Source organism: Leptidea sinapis, chromosome 2, assembly GCF_905404315.1.
Source record: "Leptidea sinapis chromosome 2, ilLepSina1.1, whole genome shotgun sequence".
Taxonomy (NCBI): Eukaryota; Metazoa; Arthropoda; class Insecta; order Lepidoptera; family Pieridae; genus Leptidea; species Leptidea sinapis.
In genome coordinates, this window is record NC_066266.1 from 3339819 (window position 1) to 3361113 (window position 21295).

Consider the following 21295-nt stretch of genomic DNA (forward strand, 5'->3'; position numbering starts at 1 on the left):
TTTAATCTTGTCACTCACTGACTGACTAAGGGACCGATCATCAAAACTTTAAGACACTTCTAGCAGACATAAAAGCTTCAAATTTTGAACAGAATTCGTGTATAAATCAAGAAAAAACTAAAATATTTTGCAATTTCGGTCCAGTTTTGTAGACACCAACTGCATAAATAACTTTGTAATCCCATATATTATATATATGATTATACATATGATAGTATATATGATACTATATTTATAGTTTACGTGACACTTTCGAGAGTCACATATAACTAATGTCGTCTTTGGAAGTATTAAGGAGCAAGAATTCTTAATTTGTGAATACAATAGACTAAGAAGCATTTTCCGTCCAGACTTGTGAAAAATTGTAACATCAAAGCCTCCGAGAAAACCCATAGAGACATTCCTTGAGAAAAACTATATAAACATAATTTTTAAAAATAACCAAGTCTCAAAACTCAATTCTTCTACGTAAAAAGTTGTGAGATTCATTTAATATAGTTTATTATAGTAGTATCTACAAAAATAAGAAAGGCTCATAAGACAAAGAGTGGGCTTTAAGAAAATCCTGTTGTTGGTATTCAAAGTAGAAAGCACCGAAAAGGAAAAGTTGAATTATCTACAAAAAGAAATGAGATGCCATCAAAAACATAATTTTTAAAAATAACCAAGTCTCACAACTCAATTCTTCTACGTAAAAATAAAAAAAGTCGGACAATATTTAGTGGGTGCTTAAGGGTCCTATATCTTATAGTTACCATATCAATATTGAAACTATTTTATGTTTTAAATAAATAGATTGAATTGGCCATAATACAATCGAAATAGCATAATCACAGCTGAATATTCGAGACATTTTTATTTTAAAGACATTACAAATATCTCCTGGAGTAACTGATAGTATTATTTATCAGGCTATCAGAATAACCTTTAACACTCGTCCGGAAACATACATATTATAACTATAAAGCGCCTTTTCACAATGAGACGCGAGCACGATCGTGTGGAGAGCTTATTCGCTTCTAGTCGCCGATCATCGTCTAAAATTGTCGTAGTGATCGCGGCGATCGGTGAATTCGCGTGTGCGCGAGCGTGTGCCCACACGATTGCCGGTCATTCAGTCACTGGAAGACACTGGACAGTGAGTAACTAGGATTACATAATAAGTTTTTACTTGGATAGGCATATCTACTTTGTTCTATCAAGCTGCATGCTAAAGCACCACCATCTTCTCTTCTTCCATTATTCTCACATTAATCGTTCAACTAAATTGTGAAAATTATTGTATACTAAAATTAAATAAAAACAAAACGATGATCAACGATGAACTTGCCGATGACAGACCAGTGGGAGGCTCCTTTGCACAGGGTGCCGCTAGATTAAGATTACCACAACGGCGCCTATTTCTGCCGTGAACCAGTACTGTGTAAACATTATTGTGTTTCGGTCTGAAGGGCGCCGTAGCTAGTGAAATTACTGGGCAAATTAGACTTAGCATCATATGTCTCAAGGTGATGAGCACAACTGTAGTGCCGCTCAGAATTTGGGTTTTTCAAGAATCCTGAGTGGCACTGCAATGTAATGGGCTAGGCGTATCAGTTACCATCAACTGAACGTCGTGCTCGACTCGTCTCTTATTTTCATACAAAAAAAAAGGTTTTACAAGTAATGATCATCGCCGATTGTGGAGAGGAGGCTTTATACAATAAAATTAACAGTGATATAACTCGCTTCGCCTCAGGCTCAAAGCTCATCAGTCAGTTGCCTGTAAACTACGCAGCATTGACGTTGTGAATAAGTGATTTTTATTCCAACGGTACGTACTTACTTTTATTTGTTTGATTATAAAAAACTTTTTGTTTGTATATATTTGCCAGTTTTTGTAATATATTACCTACAATTAAATAGTTATTATAAGGTATCTCATGTAATCTATAAATATTGTTATTAGATAAATAATGTTTTGTTAGGCCTTCTCATATTATTTATTTATTTTATTTCTTAGCGCTTTAGTAACCATCAACGTAAATCAAACTATAGCTGGTAATAAACGAAGAATACTAAAATTATATTTCAATATAGTCGATTACGAGAAAAACCTCTTTTAGGTTTTGGGTAAATAAAATTCGCAATGAAGGTTAGACCATCATTTAAAATTAACTACTACTAGCTGACCCGATACACTATTTGTTATATCTCAAGGGGCTTAGACAGCGTTTTCGTTGAAAGCTCGCAGACGGCTCATGTTTTATCGACACCTCCAAAAAACATCGCTAATTTATACAAATACTAGCTTCGGTTTATAAAACAATAGGCAAGTTTAGAATTGAAGATTATCTCATATCCTATTCCAGTTCCATTTCAGTTTTTCACAAATCCAAACCATCAATTGTTTCAGGATAAAATGTAGCCTATGTCCTTTTCGAAGCTCTAGTCTATCGCTGTACCAAATTTCATCAAAATCAGTTCTGTAGGTCCATCGTAAAATCGTTAGTTTTAACTTACATTTACATTTATAATATTAATAGGGATGTATACAAAAACTTAACAAATGATTTACAAAAAACTTACTAGAGAACCACGCTATCCATTCTTGAAAATAGCATGAAAATCAGTGGAGTAGTTTTGAATTTATCTCGAACAGACCGACAGACAGACAGACGTGGCGGAGGACTTTGATTTATATAAAATTGCATGCGTACAAAATACACATGTCTAAAGTGAAACCTGCATTGTACATGAACCTCTTAACTACATATGAAGGCCTGGTACATCTTGCTAGGATTGATACATGATTTCAACCGCTATGTAAGACATTACTATCACCGCTACCATATTTATGTTCTCTTAGTATGTATGTAGTAATACGTCGTGTGCATGACGTCAGAATATATTAAGGTATACTCGCGTTATGCATAAGACTATCTTCTTCAAGTATGATCGCCTGGTACCAAAACAGTGGATAATGCTTCCTATATCATTTTATCCCGCGAAATCTTATGAATTTATGAGTCTGTCTCTTATTACTGTCGCGCTTTTTAGTTTCATCGACTTTCAAATCACAAAGCTAAGGAAGTTTTCACTTCAATAATTTTGTGAAGATTACGTCTTCAGACAATTTCTTTTCGGACCTATCGATACTTGAGAGCCCAAAATTGTATGCGGCCCCCGATCGCGCTTATGTCACTTTGAAACTGTGAGAGTATAATATATAGGTCATGGTGCAAAGCATACGTGAACGTACGTCATAGAATGTGAAGCGATGCGTTACGTTACACGCATTGTTTAGTTTCGTATTTGTATTGCATTTTACTATTATGTTCATACTCTATGATTGAGTAATAAACAATAGACCATGGAACCACAGTGGATGTAATTCAAATTCAATTTTTTTTATTCAAAATAGGATATCAAATCACTTATTCAAAGTTAAAACTACGACCCATTCGAAAAAGTATGCCGCATACCTGAGAAGAACGGGCGCAACAAACTCAGTGGGCTTCTTTTTTTTTCATAAAAATATGGTTACATTGTAGTATCGTTATGCGATCGCTCCATTCCCAATCTGCGGTATCATTAATGTTACAGTGACCTTTACCACACAAACGTTTCGTAACAATTCTTTTGAATTTCGTAATACATTTATTGCACTTTTTCTGGTATCATGTTTCAAATGCATTTAAATTCAATAAAAAAAAGTAATTTATTGATATTCATAAGTGTTATTTCCGTGATGTACAGTAAATTTGATTTGATTTGATATACATCGCTCCACAAAAGACTTACTAACTCGGCTTAGCCGAGTTAGTAAGCATAATAAGTTTATGTTTGCTCTTAGTGTTAAGATTATGGTTATAGCACTTTTTATCACATTCACTTATGTGCCCATTTCGTAACATCCTAAACACACCGCACACACAACCTAACCCATGCAAACACAAAAAAATCGGTCCATATGAAATTAAACGGCAGAATAATGAAAAATAATAACAAACAAAAAAACCAGTCGAATTGGTAACGCTTTAGTTATTTAAGCTCTGTTCAAACTGAGGCTGAACTGAGCAATACGCTCGCTCGCTTAGCCTCTCAAACTGACGCGACTTCTCGCGTGTCAATTTTGGTTCTTCAGTGAAGAAACATCATGCATTGTGAGATCAAACAATCCCGCCGAGCGTCTCCCTCGTGTTTCGCTTCAACTTGAGCGACTACTCGCGTCAATTTGAACAGGTCCATACAAGTTAGCTGACACAATTGACGCGAGCGACTTACGTCCCGCGCTTTATTCGCCTCAGTTCGAAGAGAACTGTTTAAAATTCTCAGCGTAATATCGCTATATAAATATTACTTCTATTCTTAAGTGATTATTTTAGGATATAATTTATTTGCTTCTTTTCAGTCTCATTTGCCCAGTATTTTCTCTAGCTACTTCGCCCCATCACAATAATGCTTACACATTACTGATTCACGGCAGAAAAATACGCCGTAATGGTACCCATAATGGAATTCTATGCTAATTAGCCCCCTACTGTTAAACATCCGGTAGCATCGCTTTATGCTTATTGCCAAATTAAACTTCGCTGATTCATTTCTGATTCTGAGTAAAATAATATTTACAAGTTCTATATATCAAGATCGAGTCTCATGGTCAGGTTATCAAATGGCATTGATCCCAGAACATGTGGAATATTACAAGATATGAGCATATTTACGCAAATTATATTGTAAAACGTTGTAGATTATTAGCAACGATTTATCTTAAAAGAGTCTACACATTTCAATGTACTATGACCGGGCTATTATCAGGAACTGAAGAAATATGACACCATATTTATACCAAAGAGGATGTAAATACTGACGTAATAAAAGGCGCTAATGCCTAAGTAATAAAAGTAGTTAAAAAAAACTAAAAAACACGCTTTGGTTGAAAATATAATGGTTGAAATTTAAAATGAACATCAATTCCTGCCTTATCAACGAAAGATGAAAAAAAATTATAAATTAACAAAAATCTTATTATGCAAATTGAACAATGGAGTAATTATAAAATTAATGAATTGTCATCGGTCCATACTATAATATCATTGATCGGTCCTCGATAAATCTACGAAGTTTGATCGAAATTTGTCCGTTTAAAGTAGGCCAAAAGCCTAAAGGCACGATTTTGGCCCACTTTACTTGAGTCGGTTACAAACAAGCATACATACAGGTGAAGTTAATAAAAAGTGTGTAATAATAATTGATAATTGCTTTAGTATGAAACGTACAGCCATTTGACTTATGTTTGAAATAGTAGCAATTACAGTATCGCGATTGGCGACAGTATAGGTAATCCGGCTAAGTTTGAAAGCGAACAGTTGCTTAAAACATAGAGGATTTCGGCTATCTCAATTTTTTAAATGATTATAGCCGTCATCTGTCAATCACTGCACGTCTCATATAATCGCGTGAATCGCTTTTTGTGCCTCTTTGAAGCACCACTCGCGAGCGTCCAGAGAACTAATTTTGACGTAATACAATTGGCTGCAAAGGAACGTACAATACTCTGAAGTATTTATGCATTTTGAATTAATTCAGTTCGTTTTCCGTGTTTTTTTTACTTCAATAATCAACGTAATAAAGTACCAATTTTTTTCGTAAATAGTTTCCCAACATCTACCGATGTTTGCTGAGGTTGTCATCACTAGTCTTAGTACCGCAGACTCTCGCTACATGGCCAACAGCGTCAAAATGGCGAATATCAAACAGACACAAAAGCACGTTGACAGCCGTCAGTCCAGTGGTATATAGTAAAGGACAGTGATCTAGGTTGATATTAGGATGTGCTTTGTCAGTTACTTTTTCATGCGCGCAACGTGATTTACGTGATTGGTTCTCGGCATGACATGATTACAGTAACCAAGGGTAACTGGTTCACACGCTTGACATATTGTCAATGTTTGTCAGATATGTGGACGATGTATGTGTTATGTATGAGGGGATCAGAGGGCCATTCATACCATCAACTTTTAATAAGCGATGCGATTCCGATGCAGCTCGTTTTAGGTACCTAAACTGAATCGCTAAAATTCGTTAAGAAGAATGAACGAAATGAATAAATTTGTCTGTGTTGAGAAAGAGATGACGCTTTACAGTCGTTGCATAAGATTGTCTCTCTTACTCGAACCACATGCGTTGCGTTTCGAAACCTAAAATAATATGATTTTAGCGGTTTATTTGCATAGAAAATACTAAAAAAATATTTTAAAATTGCGTTTTATAGCGTCAAATTATAAACCAACTACTACTACTGTACTTATTAAATAATGTTAATGTTAATGTTTGCTTAGGTGTTTTCATAAAAATAACGAGTTATGAACGCACCTCCATTGATGTTTGATTTGACAGGACCACAGAGTACATTTTTTTTAATTCGTTCTTGCGAACAGGCATTTTCATTTTTGGTATTTATTTTCAGTATTTTGTTTTACAAAAACGTCCGATAAAGTATTCTCACCTCATCTTTTATCAATAATTTTTCCTTTTCTGTATGTTTTCACTATTTTTAAAAATTATTACAAAACACGATTCACTTTCCTCTAAGGAAGTAGGAACTTTTTTCGAATCGCTCACTTTGACACATAAGCGATCCAGTTTAGGTTGAAATATTATCTCAAGGTACGAATGAATGATCGAACTAAATGAGTTTGCGATTCAGTTGATATCATTTTTGACATTCAATTGACATCATTGCGATTTAATCAGCTGATTTGACGTCAACCTAAATTAGATAGCTCTAATCACGTCGTGGTACAAAATAGCAAAGCAGTTCATTTTAGGTTGTCAATTGAATCGCAATAAGAGTTCATGGTAGGCCCGCAGTTATGATAAAAGAAATTGATTTTTGAACTGTTTTAGCTAGATAAGTGCATACCTTCAAAAAAGGGCATATACTTTTCTAAAAGGCCGGCAACACTTCTGTGAATCCTCTGGTGCTAGAGGAGATATGGCCGGCGGTGTTTTCATTTAATAATTGAGTTTCATTTGATTTGAGTGTTCAATTGTGTTTAAGTTTTAAATCAAAAATGAATTGTAAATAATAAATGAACTGTCACTGCAATATTAAAAAGCACAAAAACAAATGCACACAAAACATACAAACAAAAAGAAAAATGTAGAGAAATATATTGTTACAACACTGAATATAATTTGATATTTGAAATATTTAAACTTCATAGTACTAGACTCACTTTATTACAAGTATAAAATTTATAGTCCGTGAAAAATCGTATTTAATATTGATCTATATGGCCCTTTACAGCATATGATTTAAATGAATATTTTCGAAGATATTACAGATTTAAAAATTGAGGGACGTAGCGTCTGCGGTGGTTCCGGCCGGCCGGGACGGCGGAAGCGTGCCTATAAATAGCACTTTGAACCTAACCGCACCAACAAAACAAGACAAAAAAATTATCAGAAAGCTTTGAATTGATTAACAGACTCTATCATAACTGTGTGTGTCTATTTAAGTAATGAATATCGTGTGTAATTAACCGAAAATAATAATAAAATTTCATCCGTACCGAGCATTTTATTTATTTATTTGTTTTTTATTAAAAAAAAAGGATTCCTTTTGTTTGTTTTAAGTTTATTTTATAGAAAAGTTTAGGTATTTTATTTATCGGTTGAGGAAGTACCAAGTCTGCCTAGTCAGCTAGTATTGTAATAAAGTTGGTATTAAATACAACCAATGAAAATGTTATTATATCACATAATGTACTTATTTATTTTTTGTTTAAAAGCCTAATATGTTGAAGTTTATTTAATTCTAGTCCATTAGTTGTGGTTCAGTATGAGTTACAAGGGGCTTATGGTGGCTGAAGTATACAAATGGTCTAGTTGACCAGCTAACGTCAGGGTGTCTAATTTAAATGTCCGTGTGCGCGACACTGTGATAATTTTTCTCTATCGCGAATAAAAAGTAAAACATCAAAAATAGTTCATTATTCCCTTGGCCGGTGACATTCTAATTAAATATTCCAAAATTTCTGCATCACATATTAGGTAATATTTAGATTCATTTGAGCCGGAAGACGTCCACTACTGATCTGATCTCGACCAGATCGCCGGTCCATCTTGTGGAGGCCTAAAAACACTACGTCTTCCGGTACGTGGTCGCCATTCGAGGACTTTACTGCCCTAACGGCCATCTGTTCGTCGAGCTATGTGCCATGCCCACTGCCTCACAAACTGGGCTATGTCGGCGACGTTGGTTCTCCTACGGACCTGAGGAGATCAGAAATGAACATTTCTGATTCGATCTCAGTTGTAGGGAAACTCCGAGCATAGCCCTCACCATTGCCATCAGAGCGAAAATAAGCTTCCTCATAAGGCCCATAGCTAGTGTCCACGTCTGCGTACCCCGTAAGTCATCACTGGCAACACACATTGGTTAAAAACCTTCGCCTTCAGATACTGTGATATTTTGGACGCGAAGATTTTACGGAGCGAATACGAATATTTAGATAATACTCAACTTATCATTTTTGTATTGATATTTTTCAGATTCACAATGAGGTTCTTGTTTACTGTGACGTTGTTAATCGCTGCAACAACCGCAGACAAACGATGCCACGGAATTTACTTCGATGAAAAATACTTCAACCTTGACATTATCAAAGAAGGAATCCATCAACTACACGCGTTAGCTCTCAACAGAAACGATAATACAGCTTACTTCACTTTTGAAACCCTTTCCCAAATACCAAACCGTGTCTTAGGTTATATAGAACTAAATACTGGCAAAGTGGGAGTAATCGAAGGCATACGAAATGCGACAGGAATTGCTATTGATCAGTTTTACGGAAAAGTTTACGTTGGTGGCATGGATGGGCTTTATAAAGTTAACGATCGGAAAATTCCTGAAAGATTGCCTCTACAAGACGACGTACGGAGTCTTTTCTTCAAGGACGGACTATATTTTATTAATAAGAATAAACAAGCTTATAAATTTGAAGACGGTTACGCTGCCTTTGTACCGGAGTTACGTGGCGTTGAATTAGACAGTCTAATTTTAGATGATGATAACAATATATTCTTTACTCAAAATAAAAAGTTGTTCAGAGTCAAATTGGGCACTAAAGCGATTAATACACACGAAATGCATGTCGTTGATGCACTTACAACTGATGTGTACTATAAATCGTATATATGTACTAGAAATGGTGTATTTTCATATAATAAATACAAGTATGTTTATGATAAAGTATCTGAAATAGGTGGTCTGAAAGCTTTGGCGTTTAATAAACTTAATGAACCAATTTATGCAGTTGCTGATTATATTGTGAAGCTCAGACAAAATGAGGTTCCTTGTTTTGAAGACTAAGATTTACACTTTAAAAACGACAGGAAATATATGCCCTTTATCATTTGTCTCACGAATACCAATGTATACACAGTATTAAACAGTTTATAATTTGTAGTATATAGATATATATAGACTTGGATTCGTTCATGTAAAACAGCTCCTTACCGAGAACTTTTTCAATCAGGTTTAATTGTACTTTTTTGGCCTTTTATTACTTTTTGTGAAAACTTTTAACTGTCCTTCTATAATAATGTATGTTACTTAATCTTTTAAAGTACCTGTAAGATTTATTAAAATTGTAAAATAAATAAATAAATATATGTATCACACTGACCTCTGTAATATTCAAGCTGGAACAGTAACTTTAAAAAATACAGTTTGTTTGTGTACCGATTTGAAATGCTACGGTAAAAGTACCAATAATGAAACTTTTTTGACATTACAAGCCTTCAAGTACATGCTGTCAGGAGTAACAACAGTTACCAGCGTCAAAATGGCTAATATACAATGGATTCAGTTTAGTTCTATTTAATAAAATATAAGTCAACGCTGTATTTAAGATGTCCGAAATGCTAACAACGAAATGTTATTGTCAAACTGGGAGAGCAAACATCTGAAAATGTAATTAAAAGATGTTGTAAATGAAATAATTTTTACTAAAATAATATGCGTTATCTGTACTGATAAATAAAATTAAAGTGTCTCTTTCGAACTGGTAAGCTTTTTACTAAATGCATTATATGAACATGTACAATTAATATTATTGCCTGCCTGTCTATCTGTTTCGCCCGAAAATTTCTTTGTAGACGAGTTCTTTCTTTCGTCCATCTAGAACAGCGGTTGCCACACTTTTCCAGCCAAGGGCCACATTGTCCCTGCCGGGCCTCACACTATGTACCCATATAGCTACATTAAGCCTGCCGGAAGAGCAGCGCCACCTACAGGGTGCAAACATACTTTGTTGTGTCTTTGGAGAATATTTTCGTTGCTAACAATCCAATCGACTTGCACCTTGGTTAATAATTCATCGCTAAAGATAATGTGAACAAAATATCTACATTTTATATTATTATAAAGAAATATGAGCGACGTGGCGCGACAAATAATTTTGAATTGGCTAGCGCTGAGCAGAATGGAACTAGTCCACATGCAAACTAAGCTGAGTATTTGAGGTCCAAAGGCAAAAGTTAGATATTGTTTTGATTTGTGACTTTTAGTATATTTTTAGTGGATGTGTTCGATACTGCTACAAATACGAGAAGTGAACTGGTTCCTTTTTAAATTAGAAATATCGGATAAGTTTTGTTCGGGGTGTCAAACAGTAATTTTCTTATGATTTATGTGGACTGGTTCCTTTCTGCTAAGCACTAGCCACTTTGAAATTCTATTTCGTTTTAAATTATATGAATTTGAATGCTCATGATTAAATTTTGGCAGCCTCAGTTATATAAATGACAGATGCAGGCGGTTGACAAAATTGTGTGGGTACGAAAGGATAAAGATGCCATTTTCTCTGCTATTGAAGAATTAAAAAATGAACATGATGTCTTTTTATGAATTATAGTTATATTAACACCTACAGTTATTTGCCTACCTATGAAATAGCAATGTTTTCAAAAACAATGCATTTAAACTGATTTACACTAATATTTCCTTCATCAGCTTTAATTAGGTACCTACTTATAAAAGAAGTACATTTATAAATATGCAAATATTTAATGTAATACTTCAATAGAAATCTTATAAATAACAAATAATTTATTATTACAAATACTAAAAATTCACTTACCAATCTTTTAAACATAACGTTTCAAAATTTCTATAATTTGCTGTCAAGAAGCTACACTTAGAGTACGCAAAGAGAATTTAAACACTACGTTCAAGAGTAGGTATTTATTAAAAATCAGCCTAGCGACATTTTCGGTCAAGACGCTGCATTAGGTATGTTTTAAAAATCAGCCTAGCGACATTTTCGGTCAAGACGCTGCATTAGGTATGTTTTAAAAATCAGCCAAGCGACATTTTCGGTCAAGACGCTACATTAGGTATTTATTAAATTCAGCCTAGCGACATTTTCGCTCAAGACGCTACATTAGGTATTTATTAAATTCAGCCTAGCGAAATTCTCGGTCAAGACTCAAGACGGTAGCGCTACTGTAGACTAGGTAGTTATTAAAAATCAGCCTAGCGAAATTTTCGGTCAAGAAGCTACACTCAGAGTAGGATTTTTTATAAATCAGCCAAGCGAAATTTTCGGTCGAGAAGGTAAGTCAGCGTAGCGAATTTCTCTGAGACAAAAGCGATTGTGTGAAACGTGCAGTCATTGATAGATTGACATATGACGGCTATAAATCTTGTAAAAACGGAGATACGGAACCGAAATCCACTAATTTTTTAAGGAAATTATTCGCTTTCAAACTTAGCCGGATTATACTTCGACTATTTCAAACATATTTTAAATCACTGCACGTTTCATTCTTAACTAAATTAAAATTATTCTTTAGGCAATCCCGTCTCTTATTACGTAGTATTTACATCCTCTTTGTTATAAATGGCATTTAGACCAGACAATAGAAGGCCAGATTTTAAACAAACTTCTATGTAGATAATAATTAGTAATTTTTTAGGCTTTTTTTTAATGCATGCGGTTCTACAATAACTCTAAACTATAGACTAACCCCCTTATTCATAATGGTCCGCTAACTTTAAACAGCCGCTTAGGAGTGTTTTTTCTCATTCTCACTTAGGTCAATAGAAGAAGACATAATGAGAATTAGCAATGCTTTAAGTTAGCCGACTATTATGAATAAGGGGGTTAGAATATATTAACGTATAGACTAACAAAACGAACAAGAGAGAAGACACAGCAAGATAGAAAAGGAAAGCGAATCTATGTTACTGTAACCCTATTTCATGATTGATAAGTTATAAACAGTCAACAGTCAGATTTTTTTTATGCAAAATGGAGGACAATCGAGCGTATGAGTCATCTGGTGTTAAGTGATCACCGCCCACATACTCTTGGAACACCAATGGAATCACAGGAGCGTTGCCGGCCTTTAATGAAGGTTTTACACGCATTTTTTAAAGGTAACCATGTTTTTTTTTATATAAGGGGGGCAAACGGGCAAGAGGCTCACGGGATGGGGAGAGGTGAGGCAACCGCCCATGGACATCCGCAACAACAACAGGTGTGTCAAGAAATGCGTTGCCGGCCATTAAGGTGGGAGTATGCTTTTTTCTTGAAGGTCCCTAAGTCGTATCTGTTCGGGAAGACCGCTGCCGGTAGTTGATTCCACAAAGTGGCTGTGCGAGGCAAGAAATTTCGGACAAAACGCGCGGTTGTGGAATGCTAGACGTCTACGTGATGCGGATGGTACTTTGCACGTAATGTCCGGTGGTGGAATTCGGCCGCTGGAATCAACCCGAACAGCTCCTCTGAGCACTCCCCGTGATAAATGCGGTAGAAGATGCAGAGAGAACCCACATCTCTACGCAATGCTAGAGAATCAAGCCGATTGGAGATGACTTGATCGTCGATGATTCGAGCCGCTCTTCGTTGTATGCGGTAAAATGGAAGAAGCTGGTACTGGGGAGCACCCGCCCAGAGGTGAGAACAGTACTCCATGTGAGGCCGAATTTCGTCGCGTCGTATCGTCCCAGAAACATCGCACAAGGAAGTTCATTCCACAGCTTTGTAGTACGTGGAAGAAAGCTCCTCGTAAAGCGCACTGTGGAGGACGGCCACACATCCAGAAGGTGGGGATGATGTACTAATTTGTGGCGTGTCGTGCGAAGGTGGAATTCGACGGCACGATTCCGGTGAAACACCTCTTCGGAACACTCACCGTGATCAATGCGGTAGAAGACACACAATGAAGCGACGTCTCTACGCAACGCCAAGTGATCCAGCCGTTCACAGAGCACTTGTCCCCGACAATTCGAGCTGCTCTACGTTGCACGCTGTCAAATGGATCGAGCTGATACTGGGATGCGTCGGACCAGAGATGACAGCAAAACTCCATATGTGGCCGGACCTGCGCTTTGTAGAGCGATAGAATGTGGGAATTGGACAATCTTGAACAACTGATGGTGACAGGCAAGGTAGATGGCAAACGTCCCAGAGGACGCAGACCCACGAGGTGGTCGGACCAAATACGACCTTCTCTACTTCTCTTCTCTTCTCTCATGAAGCTAAGGATCGCAGCAGATGGAGGGAAATCGTACGGGAGTAACCGATGCAGCGGGGGAGTCACAACCTTCAGCAATGAGGAAAACGACGCGGGGAGGAGGATTAGGTAGTACGGTATCTATTTGAAGCGCAGCGGAGACCAATCCAAAATCTAATTCATCTGCATTCATTTAAAATTAGTTTAATGAAAACAGATAGCTGCAGAATCGAGCAGTAGGGTCTTGTACAACTTAAAACATGCCTTTAACTCTTTTATGGTATCCCAGTTAAGTTTATATCTCCTTGCAAGTTATTGAGCTATGTGTACAGGATGTGGCGTAATGAATTAATAATAATATATTCGTTGTGGCGGTTCAGAAATATAAGTTTTATGTTAAGTAAATGTCCCTCGGTTTTCGAGATATTCGACATTTTCGAAAATTCAAAAAAATTCACCTTTTTTCTCTTTTTTTGGTGGCAAGACCAACTGAAGGAATTTTTTCAATCTGATTTTGGAATAGTATCCCGGGAAAGATGTGCTATATTATAGTATGATGACATCTGGGGCGCATGCATAGTTTTTTTTAAACAAAGATATAACTCATATTTCATACTTTCTTAGTTTTTTTCCCAAGTTGAACCTAACGGATTGTAAAAAAATATGGTCACTTGAGTGCCAATTTGACTTGAAAAATTGTACAGGATGTCGGCTAGAGTATGGCTACCAATACCGCGCCTATTTCTGCCGTGAAGCAGTGATGTGTAAACATTATTATTTCGGTCTGAAGGGCGCCGTAGCTAGTGAAATTACTGGGCAAATGAGACTTAAAATCTTATGTCTCAAGATGACCAGCGCATTTGTAGTGCCGCTCAGAGTATTTGGGTTTTTCAAGAATCCTGAGTGGCACTGCATTGTAATGGGCAAGGCGTATCATTTCCCATGAGCTGAACGTTCTGCTGGTCTCGTCCCTTTTTTTCATAAATATTAATAAAAACAAGATTCTTTCATTAAGGTTCCTAAATGGTATCATACAAACTGTATATCCAGCATATATTACACATTTTGAACATTACTGCCACGAAATAGGGTGCTAATTTGAATGTTACCTGTATAAGTTAATGTATACGTATTACATATATACAAAGGCGCTCGGACATTTTTTTCCACCCTTTAATAGGTGATTGGTATTTATTGTAGGTCAGTGGTAGATATTGAACACAGAAATCTATTTGAAGTATTGTTTATAGCCTTTTTAAAAAAAGGCTCTCACACAGTTTATTTGTAAATTATAACAAGCAAAAATCTTTATCATCATCATCATCATCATCAGCTGGAAGACGTCCACTGCTGGACAAAGTCCTCACCCAAAGATTTCCACGACTCCTGCGCTGCCCTCATCCAATGTATTGCGGCAATCTTGACCAGATCGTCGGTCCATCTTGTGGGTGGCCTAACAACACTGCGACTTTCGGTACGTGGTCGCCATTAGCGACTGCCCCAACAGTTCGTCAAACTGTGTGTCCTGCCCACTGCCACTTCAGTTTCGCAATCTCGCAGGGGCAGAGGGCAATGGAGAGCATAGTCCTCTCCATTGCCCTCTGAGCGACAATGAGCTTTCTCATAAGGCCCATACTTAGCGACCGAAAGTCATCACTGGCAACATACACAAAATTCAAAACAAAATTCTTATTCTTTCAAAATAATAAATACTTATGAAAACTAAGAAAGAATCATAACTTTTCTGACTGCTTAACCACATCCGGTTTGAATTTTCATACCAATACTCAGTTCATACATTTGTACGAACTTCCTGCCCAATTGTCACATTTATATATTAGGATTATTTTATTGTTGTTTGCTGAGTTCTCGTAACAGGTTTCATCATGCTCGCTTAAATGTCACTGCTTGTGGCGGCGACATGGGACGGGTCCTCCCCTTCCCTTAAATATGGTTGAGGAAGGCGTTGGCTGGCTCATGCGTCATGCTCGTGAACGGGCGCTGCTTGTGGTGGCGGTATAATCCTGTTGCCGGGGACACGGTTTCAGATTCCTAAAAGTTATTGTGTATATATATATATGTTTGGATATATACATGTTTATTTATTTATAATCGCTCATAAAATGCTCACAGAATACCTTTATTGATTTATGGTGTATGTGGATGATGCAGCTAGTGTACTCAATAACTTTTGTTTTAATTTACATTTATTTTTTTTGACTTACTCGTGTAAGACATTGACTATTTGACGTTTGAGTGTATTTGTTGCATCATTTTACATTTTACATATTATATTGTAATTGAAATAATCTGTAAATCTTGATATAAAAGAGTGGCAATGAGTTTCTTGCTACTTCTTCTAATTAGCTCAACCCTTTACGAAGTAGCGGTAGATTCAATAAGATTTTTTTTTTTACATTCATAAGTGTCATTTTCGCGACCTACTTGAATAAACTGATTTTGATTTGATTGATTTGATTTGAATACGAAAACATGATGGTGCTATAAAAAAAGCTTTTTACAATAAAATAACTATACCTGGCACAGACTTAAGTATAACTTGAGTAATGGGTTCATACAATTAAGTGGTGTTCTATAAAAATAATAACTGTAGTTTCGAATTACATTCCGAAGCCCGGATAGCTCAGTCGGTAGAGCATTGGACTTTTAATCCAAGGGTCCAGGGTTCAAGTCCCTGTTCGGGCGATACTATTTTGTAAACATATTTTGATCGATAAATGTATTTCAAATTTAAATTAAGTCTCCACTTCTCTAGCTCAAAAATGTTGCATTTGCTGCATATAATAATTATAACCAAAAGTTGTTTTTGCTCAATCAGTAATTTTAAATCTTTTTTTTTTGTTTATTTCGTCTTTCTTAGTGATAAACTAGCATTCATTCCGTTAATGTTGAGTTGCTTGGAGAAGGCAAGAAGGAGGTTTTACATTTTCTTTTATCGATAATATAGGAAATTCTATAAAATAATTGTAAACATAGCGTTCGGGTCACCTGATGTTAAGTGATCACCGCCGCCCACATTCAAGTTCAAATTCAAATATTTTTATTCAAAACTAGCTGACCCAGCAAACGTTGTATTGCCATCATATTTAACAGCTGTAGTTAATCCACTAAGTATAGGTAGCTAGAATAAAGTTCGTTTTTTACCTCCTGAGAAACAAAGATTCTAATTAGTTATTCATTTTTAACTATTCTTTCAATTTGATTTCTGAAGTTCGGGCGCACATCTTTTTTTTTTGTTGGAATTTTGGAAAAGTGCCACAATTATCATCCTAACCATTAGAATGTCTGCCTGATTCCTGCTGTCAAATTCCAACATGACAATACACGCTACAAACCTTAATATGCCTTGGATATTTTATGGAATAAGATGACAAATAGAAATATATTTATTTGCCATACGGAGTGATAATAATATAACATATTGCAACAACACTTGGTAAACGTCATGAAGCTAAAAGGGGCTTTGATATGGGGAGAAGAACTGATAAGAAATTCCCAGCCCACCCTTTAAATCACATAACTGCTTAGCCTATTTACAATAATGGTTAAAACGTGGTATTATGTAGAAATAATTTCGAGGTCAAAAATATTGTAATTGATAGAGCTTTAGTCCACGATTATAATGCTACCACTCTTATTACAAGGTAATGCACTGTTCCTGAGAAAAAAGAATAAGGTAATGCACCGTTCCTGAGAAAAAAACACAAGGTAATGCACCGTTCCTGAAAAAAGCATTATAGCCTAACCTCAAATTATGACATTTTTAAGGATCGGGACATGTTTATGAGGAAAAAAAGAAAGAAAGGGAAACGCTTACAATTAGACACAGAACACAGGAACATTCACTCAACTGCGATAAACAATATAGAAAAACGGAATAAGCAATATAGGAAATAAAAGAAAAATTGTTATTTTTTTTACTGACTTTACAACTCTGGGTTCTAGCCCTTTTTAGTCTAAAATTATTATTGATGAAGCCGTCAAGACTGTCCCAGTCTATTTTTTACGTTTAATTTTACTGTTTTTCATTTATAATTCTTATTAGCAATTAACTGTTATTAGCAAGTTTTTAACTTCCCGCCGCCATGCCAGCGCTCATGTTTTGTTGTTTTATTTACGTGATTTATCCGTTTTAGGTTAGAATTTTTTCGTTATTTTCTTGAAAACGGTGTATTACCTTGTAATAAGAGTGGACTAAAGCTCTATCAACTACAATATTTTTTACCTCCTAATTCGTGGTATGGGATACTAAGTCCAACCCAAAATAATAATTATACAATTTTATGTGGCCTGCGCAGAACCAGACAAAAACTATGCATTATTATCCTCTATATAATCTACTATACTAAAGTAAGCCTTATTTGTTAGAGAAGCATTAATATAATTATTCTTTGAATTTGTGCTCAATTATTCTTTGAAATTGTAAGTATACTGCCTGGTATTTTATTGTAAAATTGAAGCCGTAGCTAGTGAAATTACAGGGCAAATGAGACTTAACATCATTAACAACAGCTCAGAATTTTTATTTTTCAAGAATCCTGAGCGGCACTGCGTTGTAATGGGCAGGGCGTATCAACTACCATCAGCTAAACGTCTTGTCGTCTCGTATTTTCATAAAAAAACCTTTCTAGATCACGTTACAGTTTTCTTGCCACGCATTTTAATCCTTTATGTTTTGTTAGTGTTTTATTTAACTATCTAAATGTTTTAATTATCTATGGTATAAGTAATGGAAATATTGAATTGACATCGTTCATTGTCACGTAAACAAATTATCAAGTATAATAAATCTAACGTCTTGAAGTGATCTGGACGTCAGTAGATCAAAAAAGCCTAGCGAAACTCTCTAAGAAAAAAGCGATTCACTCAATTGTATGCAACGTGCAGTCATTGATAGATTGACAGATGACGGCTATAATCTTGTAAAAACGGAGATTACCGAAATCCACTACGTTTTAAGCAACTGTTCGCATTCAAACTGAGCCAGATTATACTTCGTCGCCAATAGCCATACTGTAATTACTACTATTTCAAACTTATGTCAAATGACTGCACGTTTCATACTAAACTAAATTTCAATTTTTACTTAGGCAGTCCCGTCACTTATTACGTAGTATTTACATCCTCTTTGGGTTCATTTTTCGACTTATGTCAGTAAGGTTTGAGTATTTTTCATGCGTTACTATGCATAGAATGTATTTGTAAAATTATTAAAACTTCTACATATACTTTCAGATAAGTAATGCACAAAATGTGGTTTCTGTCTAGAAGACTTCATTTTGCGCTTTATATAGTCTTGGTGGTCTCAATATTGTATTACTTTAGATATAGCAGATTATATAGCGGCCTTGGAGAAGATATTACCAGGAGGTGAGTGGTGAAAGACACTATGTAACTTTTAAATACTTGCTTAAAAAAAAGCCCACGATCATAATGCTACCATTCTTATTACAAGGTAATGCACCGTTCCAGAGAAAAAGCATTATAAGCTAACCTCAAATTATGATATTTATAAGGGTTGGGACATTTTTATGGGGGAGGAAAGAAAGGAAAACATCTAGATTTCGTTTCTGGCATTCGCCGGCCCGTTACTCTCGGCTTGAGACTTATGTGTACCTCATAACAAATTGTTTAGATTTGCAAGAATTTGAAGTCAATTTTCTAATATGTTCAGTGGAAGTAGTGGAGCGCTCTCACGGAACGTGAGAGGTCGCGGGTTTGAGACACGCATCGTTCATTAATCCCAAAAGTGAAAGTTATCACCTTAAAAAAATAACACATTGTTTATAAATTTGAATAGTTGAATAGGCCCAATCCCCACACTCCTGTACCGCACAGGCGAAGACTTATGCGGTTTGCATGCAATTCATGTATTTATAGCTTTGACCTTATGGTTATGGCTTGTAAAGTGGTTTTGGTATAGTTCTGTGCAGCCCTGTTTCACTGCGACCAATGTAATCTATTGTGATAGCCACTGTTAACTGGACGTAATTCATGAAAAACGTTCCAAGCCACAAACATCACATTTTTAGGAATTCGTGTTTGAAGTCTCCTCAATTGTATTCCTACATATGGGTATACATATGGGTTGGGCTACTAAGTCATGATGTCATTTAAAGAGTGACAGTAGTGCTGCCTTTTTTTGTCAGTCCGTTAATATGAATCACGTGACCAGTTTTGTGTTCTTAACTCAATTTCAACATTATTGTGGTTTGGAACGCTTTTCTGGAATTACGTCCAATTGCTTTTACCTTACAAGTACCAAAGAATAAATAGCCTTAATAAAATTATTATTATTACTACATTTTATCATCATACCATCGTATATGGTACCGGTATGTGACCATGTTCGATAGTTCGGTCGGACCAAATCAGACCATATGCTAAGGCTATAAGGGTAATTAAAGTTTCAAGGGACAACCAGTGTTAGTTTTGAAGGGCATAAAAAGGCATAAAAGGCATTTATTTTCTCAAAATTGATTCCTTTAGAATTCTTTTTGATGTCATTTCTAATAACTACTAGATACTACTACCGCTTCGGAAACAAATGGCGCTCTGAGAGAGAAGAAGCGGCGCAAGAAACTCTCCCAGCATTCTTTTTTGCGTTCTTTTCAATAAAAATATACAATATTGTACAGTCATTTCTATCGCTATAAAATAATTACAATCTAGTCCCAGGCTGTCCGATCATTTAGATATTCAGCAGTGGAGTAATAGGATTTACGACAGAGCCATTTTTTTATAAAACATTTAAATTTATTTATAGATAATGCCTGAACAGTGGCTGGGACATTATTTTAGAAGTGTATACATTTATCTTTACAGCTATTATGTATCTTATGAAGCCTACTAGAATTAGTTACAAGCAATCCCTTATTTCTAGTGTTATAATAATGAAAATCACTTTAAGAATTTTAACTTGATGACTCCTAGCAACAAGGGACAATTAAGTAATTAAAAGCGTTCTTTTTTCCGAGACCCTGAAACCCAAAAATATATTCTTCTGATTTATTGTATTTTGTTTTCAGAAAGCGTGTGATTGAGTAAGTATTCAACATTCATATTTTACCAGTAGGAGGCTCCTTTGCACAGGATGTCGGCTAGATTATGGGTACCACAACGGCGCCTGTTTCTGCCGTGAAGCAGTCATGTGTATACATTACTGTGTTTCGGTCTGAAGGGCGCCGTAGCTAGTGATATTACTGGGCGAACGAGACTTCTTATGTTTCAAGGAGACGAGCGCAATTGTAATGCCGCTCAGAATTTTTGGGTTTTTCAAGAATTCTGAGCGGCACTGCATTGAAATGGGTAAAGCGTATCAATTACCATCAGCTGAACGTCCCGCTCAACTCGTTCCATATTGTCATAAAAAAAATTCAGTGGCAGTAGAATTAACAGTTATAGGCAGTGTTAATGTGTTAATTAGAGATAGTATTATCATTTACCAAGCGTATTTCAACTAGCTGTGTAATAAATACCGTATTAGCACAAATATTCACGACAACGCTCCTGTGATTCTTCTGGTGTGACAAGAGATTGTGGGCGGCGGTGATCACTTAACAACAGGTGACCCGTACGCTCGTTTGTCCTCCTATTCCATAAAAAAAACATAGATATTCTATGGAATAAGTACAAAAGAGATTTTTAAAGATTTTTATAAATAATTATGCCACCTACCAAATATTGACAAACAAGCCAACATCCATAGTTCGGCGTCGTTTTGTCGCGCGCGCAGTGTCTATTTTAGCGCATTTATTTTACG

At 35.8% G+C, this 21295-nt stretch overlaps 1 protein-coding gene and 1 non-coding gene across 2 annotated transcripts; both read left to right on the forward strand.

Annotated features, from left to right (window-relative positions):
* The first annotated feature begins 1746 nt into the window (after window positions 1-1746).
* On the forward strand, window positions 1747-10055 carry LOC126976496 (ommochrome-binding protein-like). Its single transcript, XM_050824857.1, has 2 exons — window positions 1747-1813; window positions 8542-10055. Exon 2 carries the CDS (start codon window positions 8549-8551, stop codon window positions 9359-9361), a length of 813 nt encoding a protein of 270 aa, XP_050680814.1. The 5' UTR covers window positions 1747-1813; window positions 8542-8548; the 3' UTR covers window positions 9362-10055.
* A 6090-nt stretch (window positions 10056-16145) lies between these two features.
* Window positions 16146-16218, forward strand: Trnak-uuu (transfer RNA lysine (anticodon UUU)). Its single transcript has one exon. It is a non-coding gene; the product is annotated as a tRNA-Lys (tRNA).
* The last annotated feature ends 5077 nt before the right edge of the window (window positions 16219-21295 follow it).

Bases quoted from the DNA above. Each gene is read 5' to 3' on its own strand.
- LOC126976496 (XM_050824857.1), top strand. From the start codon at position 8,549: ATGAGGTTCTTGTTTACTGTGACGTTGTTAATCGCTGCAACAACCGCA.